We start from the raw sequence: 19684 nt of genomic DNA on the forward strand, positions 1-19684 counted from the left end.
TTCGCCCCTCTCCTCTTTGAAGGAACAAAGGCATTTGTCTATGCTCCCTAGAGATGAAAGCCCAGCTTTGAGATGACCCATTCACCTTTGGTACAGGTGCTGCCACTCCAATTTATTTATTTCTTTGTAAAATTAGAAGGTTTGTTATTAGATTTATTTGCCACTAAGGTTTCGGTGAAGACATCACGATAATCAGAAACCTATTCTTCCCATTCAGAGTCACAGGTGTCTGATGTGTGGATGGGAGCACGCAGCAGAGCGGAGGAGCAAACGGACAGCTGACAAAGAAAGGCGTTTATCCTGTCTTCAGTTCAACAGACATGCATGAAATTGGGTTGTGGAGATAAACAGAGCATCCTGAAGTGAAGGCAACATAAAGGTCCGATACCGCTGCTGCTGCTGCGCCTGTTTTTCACAACCCTGTTTTTTATTTTTCTCTCTCTCTCTCTTTCTCTGTGGGTTTGATCTCTTTGTACTGAATGACCGGTAAACAGCTGCTTCTGTTTTTTCTTTTATGTGAAGAAGAAGATACAAGTTTCACGTAATACAACATTTCCACAAACATCAACAAAAAGTGAATATCGCATTTGTTCAAGGGACAGTAACGTGAGTTAACGTGTTAAGAGGTTATTGGGCCGTTTCTAAGATTGGTGCTGCTTAAAAGTGGTAGAATTGTACTTTTACATCTATCTATCTCTAAGTTATACTAAATGAAGACACCAAGAAAACCTGAAGTGTCCTTCTACAGAATGTATTCTTCTTCCTCTTCCCGTGATCTAGCGAGAATGTGGCTTTGTCGCAATGAATTTGGGTTGTTATGGCATCTTGAAAACAGTCTGTTTATCATCGGGAAGCAGCATTTTGGATTGTCCAAACACATTACTGTTGAAAAATTGAGAATAACACTCTTTTTTAAAAATATTTTTTTAATCAAATTGTAGATAATCAGGGTTATTTGTGGTGTCATCTGACTGAACAGTTTTGCAACATAACCTGTGCTCAGGATCCAGTTGTACAAGTGGAACAGGAAGCCCTGGCAAACAGATACTCGAGAAAGCTGATTGAACAGACATAGGAAGGAGAAAAAGGATTATGTGTTTCTAAGGATACGTGCATGTGTGTGTGTGTGTGTGTGTGTGTGTGTGTGTGTGTGTGTGTGTGTGTGTGTGTGTGTGTGTGTGTGTGCGTGTGTGTGTAGGTGTGTACAAGAAAAATGTCATTCCAGGCCAGTTGGTCAGGTGGCTGCTGATCCTTGTCCATCACTCATTTCATCATGGTCAGACATGGCTGACTTGTCACCATGGGTGACTCTCACAACTCCAGCTTCTACATTAAGCATCCTCAGCGTAACAGATGTGCACCTGGAAACATCTGGCATTCTAAAAGTATGTGCTCATTTAGATGTATTTTATAAAAGTCATTTTTAAAAGTAACATAATATGAATTGAAACTGCATTCTTGAATATGCAGAAACTTTAAAATGATGTATACAACTTGGACTACTTTTGGCATTATAACCACAGACCTCAATGTAATTTGGCAGGACGTTATGTCGGAAAACAGAAAAAAAAAAAAAACCTACAGTTTTCTAAATTCTTTACAAAATCCTTCTCATGCTAAAACTAACAGTATTTTGTTGTCCATTTGTAATCATCTCCCCGTTTTTTTCTCTATAAAATTTGATTAATTAGCAGATGGATCCATCTGTGAAACATTCAATCTCAGTCCAGCTGTTGTGTAAAGGCTTCTTAGGTTTGTTAGAAAACAATAGTGAAGAAACAGCATCATGAAGATCACAGAGAAGAGCAGACAGCTTGAGAAAAAAGTCGTGAAGAGATTTACTGATGAGATTACAGAGTAATACTTTGAAGAGTCTTATTCAGTCCAGCAGCCGAAGAGGAACAACTGCAGTCCTATCAAGAGACCAACCATTCACCCAAACCAGTTAGGTAAAGACATTCAAATCTGGAGCAGTAGCCAAGTGATCCATGGTTATTCTGGGGGAGCTGCAGAATAACCAGATTCCTTCACCTTCAGGTGAAGGAATCTGTTGACAGAACAATTTATATTCATACATACAACAAATTTGTTCATTTACAGAGGCTAGATTGTTAAACTGCTGAAAGAGAGCAACAATAACAACTCCGTGCAGTTTGCTGAAAGCCACACGGGAGTACACAGAAAGCATGTCAAAGAAGTCGCTCAGACGGCACTTTGTCCTAAATGCAAAATGCCATGTAGCATATCTTATTTTTGGAATATTTTGAAACTGTGTCATTTTTTTTCTTCCATGTCACACTTGTACACTACTTTGCATTAATATATCACAACAAATGTGAAAAAGTGTAACTGGTACGAACTCTATAAGACTCAAAGAGTCCGCTTATGAGAAAGCATTATTGAATCTTTTTTCTATCCATCATCTGCAGGCACTACAGCTTTAAAATATAAAAGCCATACCCACTGAAGCAATAAAGATTTCATATCTTTTTTTTTTTGTGCATTAACATGTCAGTGCTATAAGGAGGACTAATGAATGTTGCTTTAAATATGAGCCTCGCTTTTATGGTCCATCAAGAACACAATAAAGAGAAACGCGGCCTACACGTGTCTTGTAATTCACCGTACGAGACTGAGAAATTAAATTTTAAAATGTAACAAAGAGAGGTCAATTTTAGATAACACGAAGCAGTGTGTTGATGTATAATAATCAAGATAAAGCAGCGCAGAGTCCTTTTCAGGCGCTGTAGTGCCATCTGGTGGACGGATCTTTCTAAACTCAAATGGGTGGGGGGAAGTGAACGGATTAGAAATGACCAACAATATTTAGACAACATCATTTTATTTTATTTTATTTTTTTCACAGTGATAATCTACAAACACTGTTGCCCACAAACAGGCAAGTCAACATCAGCAGTTTCAAATGACACAGTACAAAAAGAAACTCAAGACAGGGATTCGGTTCCCTGTTGTTCCAGCAGGTCACAGTTCAAGGAAGATGTATTGCCAAATAAATTGTCGGGAAAACCGAAGAGTTTTCATTTCTGCATATGTTATGAAGTATCATGCTCCATTAAACAGTTGGTCAACTCCATTTTATTTTTCTCAGACAGCTAAAGCATGAAAAACAGGTGATTAAAATACAGGCAAAACTCAGTAAATTGGAATGCAAATACACTTTATGTCAGTAACTCCATTCAAAAAGGGAAACTCATATTTCTGTATAAACGTGCAGACTAATATGGGCTAGTTCTACTTTGAATTTGATGATTGTGAAAGCTAGCTTTGGCTGATCCTGTGGTCTGAAAAAACGCCTCTGCTAAAATCCTGACTGAGACCAGTCAGGACCAGTCTCCCTCTTACAGACCAGATTCATTGATCTTTGGCTGAATGCTCTCTCTAAATTAGCATTTAGCATGTGCATGCAAATGCCAGGTTATTTGTCTGTTGTGTTTTTTGTGTTGCTCTGTCATGGAGAGGCAACCTATCAATATGACAGATAACCAGGCCATCAGGGCTGCAGGAAGCACCCCACCTCTCATCTAATGACCAGCTGAGGTGGAGACTAGCACCCTAGCCCTAGCCTTGTGTGAACAAGTGTGTATGACTATGAAAATCTGAAATTGTGTTTCTCAACACCTTTTCCTTCCACTCAACTTTCCGTACTTAACATACTTGGATGCAGACTTTTTATTAAACAATGACACATTGTAGTGTATCCCGCTTGTAGGTGTCAATAATGGACGACTGTGTGAGCCGTCTTCTCCATGACTGTGTAGGTCATTACATGAATTATTTCTACTATGAAGTATCTTTATCGGTTTTAAGTAGAATTCAGCTTTTCTAAAAAAAAAAATAAAAAAAAACGTTTTGGTTTTCATTAGCTTTTATAAAGTTAATAAGAATAAGCATTTAAAATAAATTATTCTGAGTGCACTAAATCTATTTATGATTTTCACTTTTCAAGCCGAGTTACTGAAATAAGTTGACTTTACACTTTTTTAAAATGTATTTATTGAGATGCTGCTGACTTGTCACAACACCTTTTGACGATTTGACAAAAAGAGAACACAGGGGGGAAAAATCAACATGTGCATCTCTCAATCAAACACTGTAGACATGCAAACACATGCACACATAACATGTACACACTTACATGCATGTGCTCAAGCACATGAAAACTAATGATTTCCAAAAGATATTTTATTATCTTACCGTTTTATCTCTTCTCCTATAGTATTTTTTACCCTGCTAATATTTGGTATTTACTTACCAATATATATATATATATATTTTGTCCATATTTGAATTATTAAGCCATATTTTTTTATGATTTTATCAGTAAAAATAAGCTTATGAGTTAGTTGATAAGGCATTTTGAACAAAACCACTTGCCTCCAGATCGTTTTTTTTTTTTCACACACCACTGGAGGACCACTGTATGCAAAGGGTTTACACTGTGTCTTGAGTGTGTGTGTGTGCTAAGACCAATCATAGACATAGTTAAAGTGCTAAAATCAAATTATACAGGGCTGACTCCCCTCTAGTTAAAACGAATGCACAACGAAGTCCAGGCTAATTACAAGTGAGTCAATAGGAGGAATCGATAACACATATTGCATAGGCAGAGCTGGGGAAAGGAATGTTTGATTCACCTTGCTTTGGCTGCTCCCTCTGCAGCCAAGCCGCTACTTATACACAGACTTTTGGCTTTTAAAAGAATAATAATAACAATGGTGGGGTTTGCACTGAAATTAAATTTAAATTAATCGACACAATATTTATGTCGTGGGAGTTAAATCGACGTTTGAATCTTGACATGAGCTTTATCACAATTACCAAAAATTGTTCACAGTGCTACTGAGCTGATTGTACGTGTAAGATTTATACGTTTCTCCACTTCTGTATGAGCAAATTGTCCTGATTGCAACTACTTCATAGTCTTCCACTATATTAGCAGTAAATCTCTCTGTACATTTGTTCGAATGCATAATGCAAAGCTGCATTCTTTCAGCTGAATGCCAGGTAATAAGATTTACTCATAAGCAAAGCAGACTCTTACATGCAGCTTCAGCAGCCAGCAGTAAATCATCATTGTCCTGCTGCCTGTACCATTAAACCCTCCCAGCTTTTGTGTGAGGAGAAAGCCTCCGGCTCCACCCACTGCCGCTGCCTCCGACTGAAATTACTGGAGGAGAAATAGAGATGATTAATATCAGATACGGGAGAGAGAAAGTCAATGCATAAATCAATTCATTCGGTATTTTTAGAGTTTACCATAAATCATGGCCGCAGTGTTGACTTACTGTTTCACTGTCCACATCTGAGTCTCTTCTGGACTCAGAGCTGCAGTGGAAAGGAGAGAAAACACAGCCCTGGTCCTCCTGAGTCTGGGGTTATATAAAATAACCAGCAGGGGGCAGCAGAAAAAGAAAAACAAATAGGTGGGTTATTGGTGGGGAAGAACGAATTTGAAGACACATTTTATCTACACGTAATGGAATAAAGTTGCATCGTGCATGTTGGTAAGGTAGAGTCAAATTTTTGTTTTTTCTTGCTTTACTTCATATGTCAACTCAAATTAGTTTCAGTTACTTTACGAATAGTAAGTTGTACTAAAGGATCAGTTCAGGATTTTTGAAGTCAGGTTCTGATAAAACGGCCTGTATTTGTCTACTGCCTTATCAAGCTCAGAGGACCCCAGAGCGCTTCACACTATATTCAGTCATCGACCCATTTACACACACATTCACACATATCTTCATTTAGAATAATCCAGAAGCGGGAGGCCAGTCTGACAGGGGCAACACTCAAAGTGACCTTCTGTTGACCTAAAATAACTCCAATATCAAAAATGTTACACTGGATGAAGGAAGTGCTGTATTATAAACCTTACTAATATTTGTCAAATTTCATTAGGGGAATATTTAGGTAGAAGTCAACCTCAATGTATTTGCAATCTGCTAAGAAAAAAAAGTGGAAGGGATTTCTGGTCAAAATATAAAACTAAGGCAATGTAAAAAATCAAGAGCATTTTTTTGTTTTTAAACTGGTTTACTTTACTGGTCATCAGAATTGCTTTTCCGTTCAAAGTACATTCATTTTCTATCTAAATGATCAAGTTATGTGTAGGACAGCACACACAAAGATAGTTAAAAGATTCATACGGTAATAAACATAAACTTCTTGAGACTGGACTTGTTTTAAGAAGGTAAAGATCCGATTTGGTCTTGAACCGGCTAATAAAAATGTGCACAAAATGAAAACAATAAATGCATTATTTACTGGAAATAACTCACTTTCAACAGAATCTGACTCAAAAATTCCCAAACTAACTTCTTAAACGTAACTTGATTTTTTCTAAATATTTGATACGACTAATTCCATGGACTATGAGGAAATACAAAGTGCAACTTTATCAATTGGACAATTCTCAAAACCAGAAGAAAGCGAATCAAACAAAAACATTAAGGGGTCACTAAGAGCGGAGTCAAACTACAATTGACTAACTACACATTCACTGGATATTTGTTACATGAATATACATTTTACTGCTGATGTAGGAAACGAAGAGGCAGCCGTTTTCACATGCATTTCATTTTTCTTCAGCCGTCAGCAAACAATCCATGAAAACTGGTTTTTGTTTTGGCCATATTGTAGCAGCAATGCATTCAATAATCCCATTGACGTATCTAGCAGCAATCCCACGTCTCCCAGTCTCTCAGGCTACTATGGCTACCTAGCTAGCGACTTACATTGTAACTTGAACTAGAGTTAAGTTTACGACGGCCAAGAACTGGAGAATACACCCAGTATCTTCCATCCGCATACTGATGATTGGACACACAGATGAGCACACGAGGGATGTGAAATGGGTTACACCAGATTATACAGGGGGAAAAAAAAGAAGAAGAAAATGCAGAATGAATGTGGCAAACAATCAAATCAAAACCAGATGTAGTGAAAAGAACTGAACGAATAAAAGCAGAACGATGGATAGACTTCATGCTGTGCAGGTTGTTTTTTTTGGTGACATCAGTTAAAAGCAGGTCCTTTTTCAGGCATCAGGCTTTAGAAATAAAGCAGGAAGAGCAGCTCCCATAGCGTGCACACAGAGACCTTCTCACCATCACAACTCTACCACGCTATCCTGACTGGACCACTGCAGAGGATCCAGTAGATCATACAGAAACAGAAAGCAAGTTATCCTCACTGCTTGGTCTCAACTCACTCGTATATGATTGTGACCTTTCAGCTAATTTCGGTTAACTTTACTTCCCGATCCGTTCTCTGCCTATATGTGACATGAACACAGAAACATTTGGGGTAGGAACTTACAAAGTAAATGTCAGAGACCTGCACCTCCGCTTCCAAGGAGCTGTGGCTGCTGGACACTGAAAGCTGCTTTTGCGAAGTTCGCGGTCCTTCCTGAGGCAACTGGGGGCTCGAAGGGGCTGAGGAGGGAGGCGTAGAGGGAAAATGCTGAGAGGAGCTAGCGGACGCCGGGTGGATGGGGGTGAACGCCGAGGCAGGAGCGAGGGTGGAGGCGTTCGGAGACAAACCGGTGAGCTGAACAGATTTTGCTTTTGAGCCAGAGACCGGAGAGGAGAGAGTCAGAGACCGGGCGGCTCCTGGAGAGGTGAGCGGCTCGGTGGACGGACGAATGGACGAAGAAAGCGTAGAGGATGACTGGGCAGCACATTGAGCAGAGGAGGATGACGCAAAGGAAGGAGGAAGAGTAGCGGAGGAAAATGCAGAGGATGGACATGCAGAGCTGGGGGCGGACGGAGCTGCTGTGCAAGTTTGATGACTGAGCGATTGTTGGCTGGAAGACGGGATCTCTGCCCTCTGCGTCAGCTCCGTACTCTGCGGGATCTTGCTGTTTGAGAAAACGCAAAACGAAACAGATGAAGCACAACAAACACAACTGAGTGAGATACTCTGTGATAGCACTTTTGCTGAGGTTCGTACCTCAGCTCCACTTCCACGGTTATAGTGTCCTGACGTTCGCCGTGAACCTCAACCAGCTCTTTTTGTGATCTTTTTTTTTTTTTTTGACACAAGAAAACACAAAGTACGATTGAACATTTACGGTGAGTGGGTCTCGTATAATAATACAACTGCTGGCATGCACGGACAATATCTCTGACCTGACTATGTTTGGTGAATGCATTTGTCTTCTGGGGCGCGGGTGTTCTGGAGTGTCAAACGGGGTGGTCGGTAAAGAGTTGTTAGATGACAGCGTGGTTGCAATAGATGCTGTCGTTGCGTCTTCAAATGACGGAGGAGTGCAGGGCGGCTCTTTACCTGAATGTAGCAAAAGTACAATGTTAATAGCGTCTGAGTGAGACAAAAGAAGCTATTTATTCACATTTCTGTTTGTTTTTTTATTCCGACCATTAAAGTTACACATGCAGCTGCACACTTCTGATTGGAAACGAAATGTCAGCCTGCTTAATTCAATCAAAATCTTGTTTTAAGTGGGCCAACTGTGCTCCAACAGAACATTTAGTACAGTGGTTTCTAGTTTGACAGCCTCAACTACTTTTAGTGACTGTGACCAAAAAGCTCAATCTTTGTCTCATCTGACCATAAAAGTTTTCTGCAGAAGCCATTTGGCTTAAATCGAGCTTCAGGGTGTCGATTCACGACCAAAGTCTTTATTCTTGACCAGCACCGTCTTATTCCATGCTGATGTTAAAATGGGTTCACAGTGGACAATAACATCCAAACATCTGATTTCCTTTCATCTGGATATATCGACTTGATTCAAATGGGTAAAACTTGTATGCAACCGGGTGTTCCGACAGAACAATAATCCCAACATAAATTGCAGAGAAACTTCTGACTGGAACTTCATTTTCTGTGTCCCCAGTTTCTTCAGCTTCTATTACTACATTGCCTTTGCTTCCTCTCTAATTACGTCTTTAGATACTCTCTTTACATCGGCTAACCAAAAAAAAAAAAAAAGTAAGCCATTGAGGATGAAAGTAAGAGACATAATGTGTTGAGGCAGTTAAATGGCAGTAAAAGAAAAAGGCATTAACAACATTTTAGTGTTATTACTATAACTGTTTCCAGCATAGCCCACCGTTCTCTTCCAGAATAGAGAAGCTGCGGGCTCCTCTGAGGTTCTCTAAGTTCTCCAGGTTTTCGTCAGTCAGCGAGGGACACTGTCCGGCCGATCCGCCTCCGGCACTGTACTTGGACCCCGAGAGGGCCCCTCGACCTTTCTTAGACGGAGATGGTCGTAATGCTGGAAGGAAAAATGTGATTTACCTTGAAACCTCCTACAGAACGTTAGATGTTCATACCAGTAAGCAGAATGAAAAATACATGTTGCGAAATGTTCAACTCACAGCAGCTTTTCCTGAAGACAACTGTGCTGCAGAACCTGAAGAACCTCTCCGCATAGAAACTGGGTCTGTGGACCGACACCGTGTCCTGCGATTCAACGGAAGATGGCAGTGTTCAATAATTAAGTCTTGCTCTCCAACAACAATGACTAAGGAAAAACTTAGCATAGTTAATTAGCTTGCAGACAGCTTAATGTGGATCGGTGTACTTAAATAAAGAAAATTAAAAGCAGCCGCATGAAAGCAACTTACTCCATCGTGGATGAGAGACTTCCAGGAGTGTTCCAGTTTTTTAATCAGCCTGTCAGACAAAACAATTAAATTTAATGACAGACTTCATTGATGTGTATTTTAAAATGTATTTAAAAGAATGGCTCATCATTTGTTCCCTAGTATCTTCTTACAACATCGCATTGCTATTTAAAGTGAATTGCAAACCTATACCAGTCATATCATTTTGTCACATATCAACTGGAATGATACACAGCTGCTGGTTGGGATTTTTATTTTTTTTTTTAGCAAATAAAATCCTATAAATGTGTCATGCATTTGTATGTTACAGAACCTCCTGCTGCTGCGGTTACAGCTGCAAAGTCTTTGGGGTTTGTCTCTACTAGCTTTGCACATGTAGAGCCTCAATTCTTTTGCTAATTCTTCTTTGCAAAATAACTCAGTCAGACTTCTGGTCTTTCATCAATTTCTCAACATGATGAAAATCTGGACTTTGACTATGCCTTGATCCAGGTTGTTAGATCGTAACTTTGGATAAAATTTTCAACTCTATCTCACCAGGGTGCCTTGTTACAAAGGGGTGCAGAAACCTTGTGGTTTGTGGCAAACTGCAAATGTTAATTCTTATGGTTTTCTTTCTACAATCTTTTAAGCGTTTTGTCCTGCCACACATAAAGACCTACTAGGTGTCCAGTCAACAGGTTCTTTCAACCTCCTGCTGCTTCATTTCTGACCTGTCTGCTGTGTTCCTAGCTCTTAATAATGCTCTTTATTTTCATACATTTTCTCTAAAACCACCCAAGGTTGCACTGAATTTTATTTAGGCTATCAGAGTTAATCATAACTTTTTTCTTCTTTTTTTTTTTTACTTTCTTCCATTTTTTTAATATGTCATGTCTCAGTTACCGCCCCTGTTAGTCTCCTTTCTTGAGCATCGTGGTAATTAAAATGCAACAAATAAGCTCATTTTCTACCTGTAGGACTGCAGAATGTCAATAATCCCAACGAACAGCAGGAGGCGCTCTCCTTTACTCCCCATTGCTGGGATTCCTCCCATACTAGATAAGAAAAATAATTTGCCATTAGGTTTAAATGCTGTCGGACGCTGACGGTCAGTATTGTGAAATAGGGACATACGTGTCATCATGTTCCAGTGTGTCCCTGCATGTGGACCCGCCCTGTATGGACTCCATGGCGGTGGAATAGAGAGCCCTCTGTCCTGCAGGCTTCTTCTCATCGCCGCCTCCTGCTGGTGAGCCCTGGGACTGATTTTCTTTCTCTGCTAGGGTTTGGTTGTGAACGCCAAGCAGCAAACTGTAATCCATGATCTTAAAACTTTCCAGAACCTACAAAGAAACAAAGTGCGTTTTGAAACGTTCTCTTACGACATAATGAAAATGTTTCAAGGGGATTTAAACAAAATGTTCTTTGTTGCTAAACCTGCTCTTATTTTTTTTTTACTTTATCTATTAACCCATAAAGCATTCCCCCTCTTTGCAATCTTTCTCACCAGGCAGTCCCGTTGCAGTGTTTTGACCAAAGCGCTGTACATTTCCTGATCCAAAGTGAGGCCCTCGGGAACGTCACTCAGAAAATCCAGATCTTTGAACGTGGGCTTGGACTTCTCCCTTTCCTTCTTGGATGCTTGCCTCTTGTACGTCGAGCCCTTGAGGTCAAACTTGAGGTGCATGCGAACCGAGCGTGGCAATATATTGTTCATCACAATTATTCGAATGTTCTTGCCGCCACACTGGACACAGTAAAGGCCAAAAAACTTGGGCAGCAAAGTGCGGGGGTTCTGGTTCAAGTTCTGGTCGACGGGTTGAAGGACAAAGGCAGAGGAAAAGGAAAAAGGAAACAAAGCATATTAGTGGTAAATGGGCTTATGTTCCATTGGGGCTTGCGCCTGCCAGACAGCGTGACTTCATCGGACCACGGCACAAGCCTGTGTGCGCACTTAACTCCTCGCCGAGAACTGAGCAGGCCTGTGAGCTTTGACCCATCCCAAAGTCACCTGCTGATGTCACAGCTGACAGAGAGCCAGCATCAGCGGTGGATAAAGAGGATAAACATGACTGGAAGATTCTGTTGCACCGCTCCTCTTGAGTAAGAGGCCATGCACACAAACAGCTCACTATCCCTACTGCTCTCAGAGATTTAGTGGATTTAATTATGTGCTTTGAAAACTACTTCCCTTCTTACAGATTTCTTCTGGTTTTGCTTGCTTGTCACACTTGGATGACAAATATCAATGTCAGAGAAAGATGACCAGAGTGAAGGCAAAATGCAGTTGGTCAATTTATAATTCATTTATTAAGAGGATAAAGTGTGCAAACCAGTCTGGTTCTTTATGAAAGGGTAGCTGCCCACCAAATGTACCATTTTCATGGTAAGTTTTCCAGGTACTGCGGCCCCTGACTATCACTACCATGCTCAACTGGAGCCGTCATGTTTTTTTTTTTTCTGAAATGCTGTGTTAGTTTTACTGCGGATGTAATAGGACGCACACCTTCCGAAAAATTCACCTTTTGTCTCTCAATGAAATATTTTTTTCTTTCCTAGAAGTCTTGGGGATCATCAAAATATGTTTTGCCAAATGATTAGCCATCAAAAAATGTGGCTAATCAGTTAATTTATAAATAAACTGGGAAGGGGAGGTTATATAGTTATTTTTCCCCTTAATAAACTAATTAATAGTGTTAAAACTGATTTTTGCATTTACTCAGATATATCTTTCTCATATTAATTTATTTATTTTTGATAATGTGAAACATACAAATTAAATATTGGAAGGTCTACTAAGAATACATCTTTTTCCAAAATCCCATCTTCTTACCATGTAATATCCAGGGAGCAATTTCTGCAGAAACTCTGCCTCCTTGTGCAGGACGGTTTTGATGATAAACTCGTCATCGCTGGTCACATAGAAAATGGAGCCGCTCGCTCCCGGATTGCTCAACTCAATCAGCGGCTCGTTACACAGCGAGTACTAGATGGAGAGACGGAGGACAAACAGATTAAAATTTGACCTGCCAAGTTTGCCACTTAGACTCAACGTCTGAAAGTAATAATACAGACACAGACTAATATTTGGTTGTTACATATATATATATATATATATATATATATATATATATATATATATATATATATATATATATATATATATATATATATATATATATATATATATATATATATATATATATATATATATATATATATATCTGATGAAAAACCACCTGTATTTACTCTGAATTTCTTAGTATACATGGACTGTTTGGTAACAAGAATGCGACTTGAGCTCAGGGTAATGTTACATGTAGTTTGCCAAATTAATTCAAACATGAGACAATACTCCTGCTCAATGGGCACAGTAACAACAAGGAGACAAACAAATTACAGTATGTGGACCATCTGCTGTCACAACTTGGAATTTAAAAAGGAAAGCTTTTCTCTTCTAATCCCTATTTGGCACCGACCAGCTGCTTAAACGTGTTGCTGTCACTGTGGGGCCACAGGTGTGCCGTGACATGCATGATCCTCATAGGCTTGTGCAATAACACAGCTCTGAAGGTTTTCAAGGCAAGTTTGCATGCAAATGTGGATAGTGAAAGGTAAACCACCTGCTACAAAAAATATATTAGAATTTTTAACCTTGTTTTTTTATTATTATTTTTTTCAGCTTAATATGTTTGTGCTACTAATGAGTAGGGTTTTTTTTTGGCCATTTACCTTAAGAGAACGACAAATATAGTGCAAGTGTATTCCGTCAATACATAGTCTTGGAATTTGTCCCCTTCAGAATTTTTCTTTCTGCAGCCTGAACTGTTTTTCCCAACAGATGCTCCCACCTGAGCTGTGCATCTTAGCAGCTCCTCCAGAGCAGTCATTGATGTCATGGCTGCTTCTCTTGTTAAAGCTCTCTTTGCTCAGCCTGTCAGTTTAGAAGCATAACCTTGGTAGGTATACAGCTACTTGTCACACTATTTCAATCTGCAGATATTTGATTGCAGGTGTTCACAGCTTTGAATGTTGTTTTAAAATCTAGTCTAATTATCCAAGCTGGTTTTGGTGTTGCTGTTTGTTCACTAACATTCTCTAACAAACCTCTAAGGCCTTCACAGAACAAATGGATTTGTGCTGAAATTAAATTAGGCCATTTACATAATTTGGACGTATTTAAGTAGAGAGGCTGGAATAAAAGTGCACCCTTTTTAGATTTTCATTTATAAAAAAATAAAAAAAAGTCAAAATCCTTCATAAAACCCTGATCAATTATGTTGAACGTTTAGATTGTTCCATTTAAAAAAATGTAAAAAGGAATATGAATAATTCCCGAATGGACTGTAAAACTGCTTCACATCACTTTGTACAGCAAATACATGCAAGCCAGAGTATAACATGGATTATGGATGGAAAAGACCTCACCAGGTAGTCATCTGGCCGGATCCCAAACAGCTCCCTGAAGTAGCGGAAGGCCACGGGGGCGTAGGTTTTGAACCTGAAGTCTGGGTAGTGATGGGCTGGAGTGAGGTTGCTGCCTTCACTGTAAGGGACGGTCAGGACCAGTAAATTTAATATTGATGACAATTACAAATAAGCACCGATAAATGTGACCCCAATCTTCACCCACCTGGGGAAGAAGATGCTTTCCACCACGTAGAAATCCTGCATGAGGACATCTCTCTCAGGCTTGGAGCTGAGGTTGCCAACGGTATATCCGATCCCCAACTGGATTGCCCCTTTCAAGGCAGAAGAGGTGGTCTGAAGATGGAAAGCGGAGAGCGAAGGTGAAAAGTAGCTAAGAAAAGAAGCGAGAGGGCCAAGGCGGCTTTAAACAAACAAAGTAAAAGTTCACTTTTTTATATGTAGTCTCTCCGTGGGCATCTACTCTCCTGTGGCCGATCTTCTTCTCACGACTTGGTTCTGTTCCAAACAGGGAAGGCATCTAAACCCAGACACAGAGCAAGCAAAACCACTGTGATTGTGACAAAAGGTAGCATAAACGACTTCTAATGCCCCAAAAGGTTGAGTTGAATTATGAAAGAATGTAAAACAGAAGCTAGAATAAGCCCTAAGGACAGATGAGACGGTCAGGTGTATCATGTGAAGTGGCCTCTCACCTCTGTTATTTGAACCTTCTGGGTTGAATCTGTAGACACAGGAGAAAGAAGGATCAAGAGGTGCCTACATCAATGCATTATTAAATATTATTTGTTATTTATCGAGGTATAGCAGCTCCAAATTCAAGCTTGTGGTGTTGGTGAAAGTCATCCAAGCGAATTAAATAAGCACAAAGCAGAACAAGAGGCTTCCCAGGCTGGACAAACATTTAACACCACAAGGGATATTCACTGAAAGATACATACAACAAAAACTCTTAATGATACCTTAACTTCAAAAAGGGCTAACTTAACATCTTTTGTTACCCTTGCTCCAGGTGAATCGGTGATTTAACTCACCAGAAGAAGAGTTTACCACCTACAAGTTGCAAGTTTTTTGAAGATCCAGGCAAAAAAATAGAGAGAGAGGAAAAACTAGAGAAAAATTAAGCCGAAAGAAAAATCTCTTCTCAGCCTCGACGTCTTCTGTTTTCTAATTCTGGATCAGTAAGATTTGTAGATTTGTGCAGGCAAGGTAAAAACTCTATTGGATTGACTTCCTGCCTAATCTGAGAGCAGTCATTGGCTGGCTGCTGCAGATCACATCAGCAACCAATCACAACCAAGGATTAAAAAAAGTCTTTCCACCCGTTAAGAGAGACCAATCTAGATGCTGTCTGTGTGTATGTGGGACCATTAGACAGGAAGAGGAAGTTAATCAGAAAGACAGCGCATTGTACATCAAAGTACTGTATGTTCTATGTACTATTTTTTATGGTGTGCGAGGTTCTGAGGAGGAGGAGATGAAAGTTGCTAATGGAGCTGAGTTGATGAATCTTTAAGCCATTAGAAATGAACACAGAAGAGACTGTAGCAGATGGTGCTGCCACTACTGGAGGCAATGTGCAATAAATGATACGATGAAAAAAAATAACTTCTTTGTTTGGGTTAGCGAGTGCAAATGCATTTATTATATCATTACACAAATCAAATGTTGGCAAAATAAATTTTTAACTGAGATGCACCTTATTTATGTGGTCTGAATCAGATCAAGGAATCTGTCAATGGGACAACTATATGCCTGAACAGGCACAAATTTGGTCTTGAAGGAACTGCGGCAACACGTATCAATGAAAGATGGTAACAATAAATCCCATTTTAAATTGCCATAAGCCATGTAAGGAACACAGCAAACGCTAGAGGCAGGTAGGCTGGGCAGATAAGAAGATAGATGCAGATAAATAGAGGAGAATCCTCGAAGTAACCTTGTAAGTGCGGCAAGCTCTCACTAGCCTAGCCCCATCCAAGCTCTTTCGGACGCGACACGTTTCTTCTAGAAAAAAAGAGGTCTTGAATCCAATAGTCATTCTTCAGTCTTTACTGAATCCAAAAGGAAATAAAAATAACAAACAGATTCAAAAACAAATAGAAAGTGACGGTCAAAAGACTGTGTTCCTCTAAGGGTGCCAGACTTCTACAAAGAGCATGCTCTAATCTTTCACAAACTAATTAGACAAAACAACCAATCAAAAGGCACCACGAAACAGGCTCAAGCACAATACAACCACGGATGCCCATCTCTTTCAAACAGCAGAGCAAAACATCAAACTCACGCCAAAACAAAACATCATTCTGTACCACGCTTCAAAAAATGTACATATGGCTCCTACAAACCTGTTTGAGGCTCCAAAAGACTCAGGCGAATGTTTACTTTCCAGTGGCGGTAAAATGGTTTAGAGAAAATAATATTCGAGTGAGAGAATAGTCTAAAATCCAAACCTTCAAAAGGTTTGTTAGTGGTGATCAAACAATGTCATTGTTGGTTGTATCCTGGCTTTGGGAGATTACTAAAAAAGTGTGATACTGTGACCTCAAATCTATTTTTATGATTTTCTTTGGAAATATCCTACATTTGAAAAAATAAAATAAAATAAAATAATGAAATACTCTCATTAACATTGTCTCATATGCACTGCTTCTAGAGCTTTTCACAAAATGAAAAAAAAAAAAAAACATTTTGTGGAAACAATTTGGACCAGGAAAGTATCTGCTAAATCTCACAGTGATCCAACATGTGTGTTTATGCATTCGGCAGACACTTTTAAACAAAGTGACTTACAGCTGAATAACTCACAATAAAGACAAAATCACAGCTAACAATAACTTAACCTGACTATTACCTGACTATTAAAAAGTAGTAGTCAGGTTCTACCAGAGACATTAGAGGTGGCAGTGTAGAAAAGTAGTGCAGAGATAGAGGGGAGTGTATGGTAAGTGCCAGGATACGGATATTCTCTGAAAAACTGGTCTTCAGTAGTTCCTTGAACAAAACTCAGTTCTTCAGGATCGTCTCAAACCTAGCCTAGCATATTACCATGAACTCTTAGACCCCATGTATCCTGTTGTGGCAACAGAAGATATAGCATAGGATTAACAACAACTGTTAAGATGAACAGATTTGTTGGCAAAACGTAAAAAAAAAAATCATTAAAATGACTAAATAATTCAAATTTCAAAGGATAACTCCAACTAATATACTGACTTTGTGTACACAATTAGAAATCAAAGCTGGACAAGTTGCATAAAACTATTTGAGAATCTAAAATCAATGTGGTTATTTTAAATCCAATGAGGTGACTCGTAGTCAGTCATTTGATTGATTTGCGTGGTTTTTTGCAGCCTCCTTTCAGCGGCCGTGCTGCAAAGCGCCTCTTTTCTTTTTTTTTTTCCCCCACCAGAGTGCCCACACCTGTAACCTGCAGATTAATGTTGGAACAGTGAGCGTAGGACATGCACACAAACATTCTCGGTGGGATTAGGGTCAGAGCAGAATAAATGTGTCAGTGAGCAGCAAGCAACAAGCACAACAACATCACTGTCACGTTCCAGCTGAGCATGATGGCCCGCCAGTTGTACTCTCAGTTTCAAAGTTTATGCACTAAAACAAAAAGCAAATAGAGACATCTCAAATTGATGACAGAGTAATAACATATTTTGGGAGCTCTCGAGTGTGTCTTGGGGGCCTATATATATATATATATATATATATATATATATATATATATATATATATATATATATATATGTGTGTGTGTGTGTGTGTGTGTGTGTGTGTCATAGTTAAGAGGATTAAATCTGCCTCTTATCAGCTGAGAAAATGGCGGGTCTGTAGCTATGACAGTAATGTAACACTGAACATAAGTAGACTTTGATTCCCTTGTTCTCTGGAGGTGACTATAACGTGTTTTATCAACTGAACAAGCATGTAGCATCATGTGCATAGATGAAACAATAAATGTATGCCCGTACATTCATATCTGCAAGAAACTGAAGTATGATTTATGTTAGAATCTTAAATCAATAAAGGCATCCTTCAGATTGACATGAGATAAGAATTGCAGTGATAGCAGCATAACATGTTGCGTGTCATTGAAAGATACAGCTTCTGTTTCTAATGGAGTTTATCGATGTTTTCATCGGCAGAATGGCTCCATATTCAAATATCTACGTTTGCTTCCTCACAACAGCCGTGTGTACACACACAGGACACGGCGTGCATGGAGCTACTGACAACTGCTGCTGCAGAGAATTATACATAGCTATCAAGTCAAGCCATTTATTTGATCAAATAATGCTTTTTTAAAGTGTTGTACTTTTTTAAGCTGCTTATTTCACATCTACAAATTAAAAAAAAAAAAAAGGACTCTACTAAAAATGCTCCTGTGAGATTTTGACATCGCATTGAACACATTTAGGCTACGACACCTACCGGTGTCCCCAAAGTCAAGCTCCAGACTGGATCCGGCGGCCGCTTCCTCTGTGGGGCTTCCATCACTCCCGATTCCCGCAGTTGCTGGGTCCATGTCCCGCACGGCTCCTTGTGACGATGCGCAACCCTCGTCTGCCTCAGACGGAATGAGATGCAGCGATACTCGCCGCTAAACGGCCGGGCATCTCATCTTACTCTGCGTTTCCCGGTTCAGCTGCAGACGACGGCCATCACTCTCCGGTCAATGTGTTTTTGTCGCTGGATGTTTTTTTTTTTTTTTTTTTGCGGCGACGCTGTCATCCTCAAGAGCCAGCGGTGCTGATCATCTCCTCCGCTGCTGTGCGTCATCCTCTTCACGCAGCGGCTGCATCGGGCTGAACTAAATGTGCAGTCGACTGCACGTTTTTCATTATGCATTCGGAGGCAATACAATAAAAAGTAAGGTTTGTGCAGTGACGTTGCATCCGAGGCGAACAGAGGCCTAAAAATGTTTTGAGCCTCTGACTATAAGTGTAGCCCATTTGTCAGTGAACAATTATCTGACAAGTATTAAATGCCTCTAAACGGATCATGCTCCAAATCTTCAGATTGGCATCGATTTGGAACTCCAGCAAACCACGGTCCGCGTTATTATTTAGAGATGGAGCAAACAGAAATCTTCCCAAGAGATGTCAGCAGCCAACGGAAATTTCTCCCAGCTCACCAGGACTTGAAACAAAAAACATTTAGACAAATTTTTAAATATTTCAACTTGACCAGAAATGACTACAATGCAAAAACTACATTTTAAATGGTAAAACTGTTTCCAAATTAATTTCATTTCAAGAAAAATTCGTTGGCTATATTTTGTCACTTCAGTTGGAACTTTTTCCTAATCAGTTTACAGCGTCTTTCATCCCCAAAACCACTTTTGTTTTGGTTTATGCAAATCTTGATTTTAGATCAAGTTTCAGTCAACACTGAACAGAAAGCAAAGTAGCATTATTTTCAAAACTTTGTGCTGCAGTTTGAGTTTTTTTCAGTAGCAGAAACCTGTTTGCAAGGTGATCTATTATGTTAACCTCCCTTACATTTGAAGCCCCCCATAATATAGGAAAGTTAAAAAAAAAAAAAAAAACATCTTCAGACAAAATAAATAATAAAATGCAATTAGAAATCCCTCCAAAAACTATGGATCATGTTTAGAAGCAGAATCCAGAGAACAGCTATATGGGAAGCATGGT

The 19684-nt window shown here is 39.5% G+C and overlaps 1 protein-coding gene across 8 annotated transcripts; it reads right to left on the bottom strand.

Moving 5' to 3' along the window:
- Positions 1–2825: 2825 nt before the first annotated feature.
- Positions 2826–19555, bottom strand: LOC103479280 (phosphatidylinositol 4-phosphate 5-kinase type-1 alpha-like). 8 transcript variants are annotated; one of them, XM_081598770.1, is made up of 18 exons: positions 18462–19554; positions 14714–14742; positions 14449–14538; positions 14224–14354; positions 14019–14136; positions 12424–12576; positions 11098–11397; positions 10725–10933; positions 10562–10645; positions 9609–9657; positions 9360–9444; positions 9092–9256; positions 8151–8307; positions 7972–8040; positions 7357–7879; positions 6756–6830; positions 5307–5390; positions 2826–5188 (listed from the first exon to the last, which is right to left on the bottom strand). In XM_081598770.1, exons 1-18 carry the CDS (start codon positions 18553–18555, stop codon positions 5186–5188), a joined length of 2418 nt encoding a protein of 805 aa, XP_081454896.1. In that variant the 5' UTR covers positions 18556–19554; the 3' UTR covers positions 2826–5185. The 8 variants fall into 8 exon arrangements, with proteins under 8 accessions (XP_081454896.1, XP_081454895.1, XP_081454901.1 ...); XM_081598769.1 differs by having other exon boundaries at positions 7339–7879; XM_081598775.1 differs by lacking the exon at positions 18462–19554 and adding an exon at positions 16367–17704 and having other exon boundaries at positions 7339–7879.
- Between the last annotated feature and the right edge of the window lie 129 nt (positions 19556–19684).

This window comes from Poecilia reticulata, chromosome 17 (genome assembly GCF_904066995.2).
Source record: "Poecilia reticulata chromosome 17, P_reticulata-male-v2, whole genome shotgun sequence".
NCBI lineage: Eukaryota > Metazoa > Chordata > Actinopteri > Cyprinodontiformes > Poeciliidae > Poecilia > Poecilia reticulata.

Excerpts from the sequence above, each read along its gene's own strand:
- LOC103479280 (XM_081598769.1), bottom strand. The coding sequence starts at position 18,555 with ATGGACCCAGCAACTGCGGGAATCGGGAGTGATGGAAGCCCCACAGAG. Across the intron at positions 14,137-14,223 it reads GAAAGCATCTTCTTCCCCAG|TGAAGGCAGCAACCTCACTC; the intron begins GTGGGTGAAGAT and ends CGTCCCTTACAG. Across the intron at positions 12,577-14,018 it reads TCCGGCCAGATGACTACCTG|TACTCGCTGTGTAACGAGCC; the intron begins GTGAGGTCTTTT and ends CTCTCCATCTAG.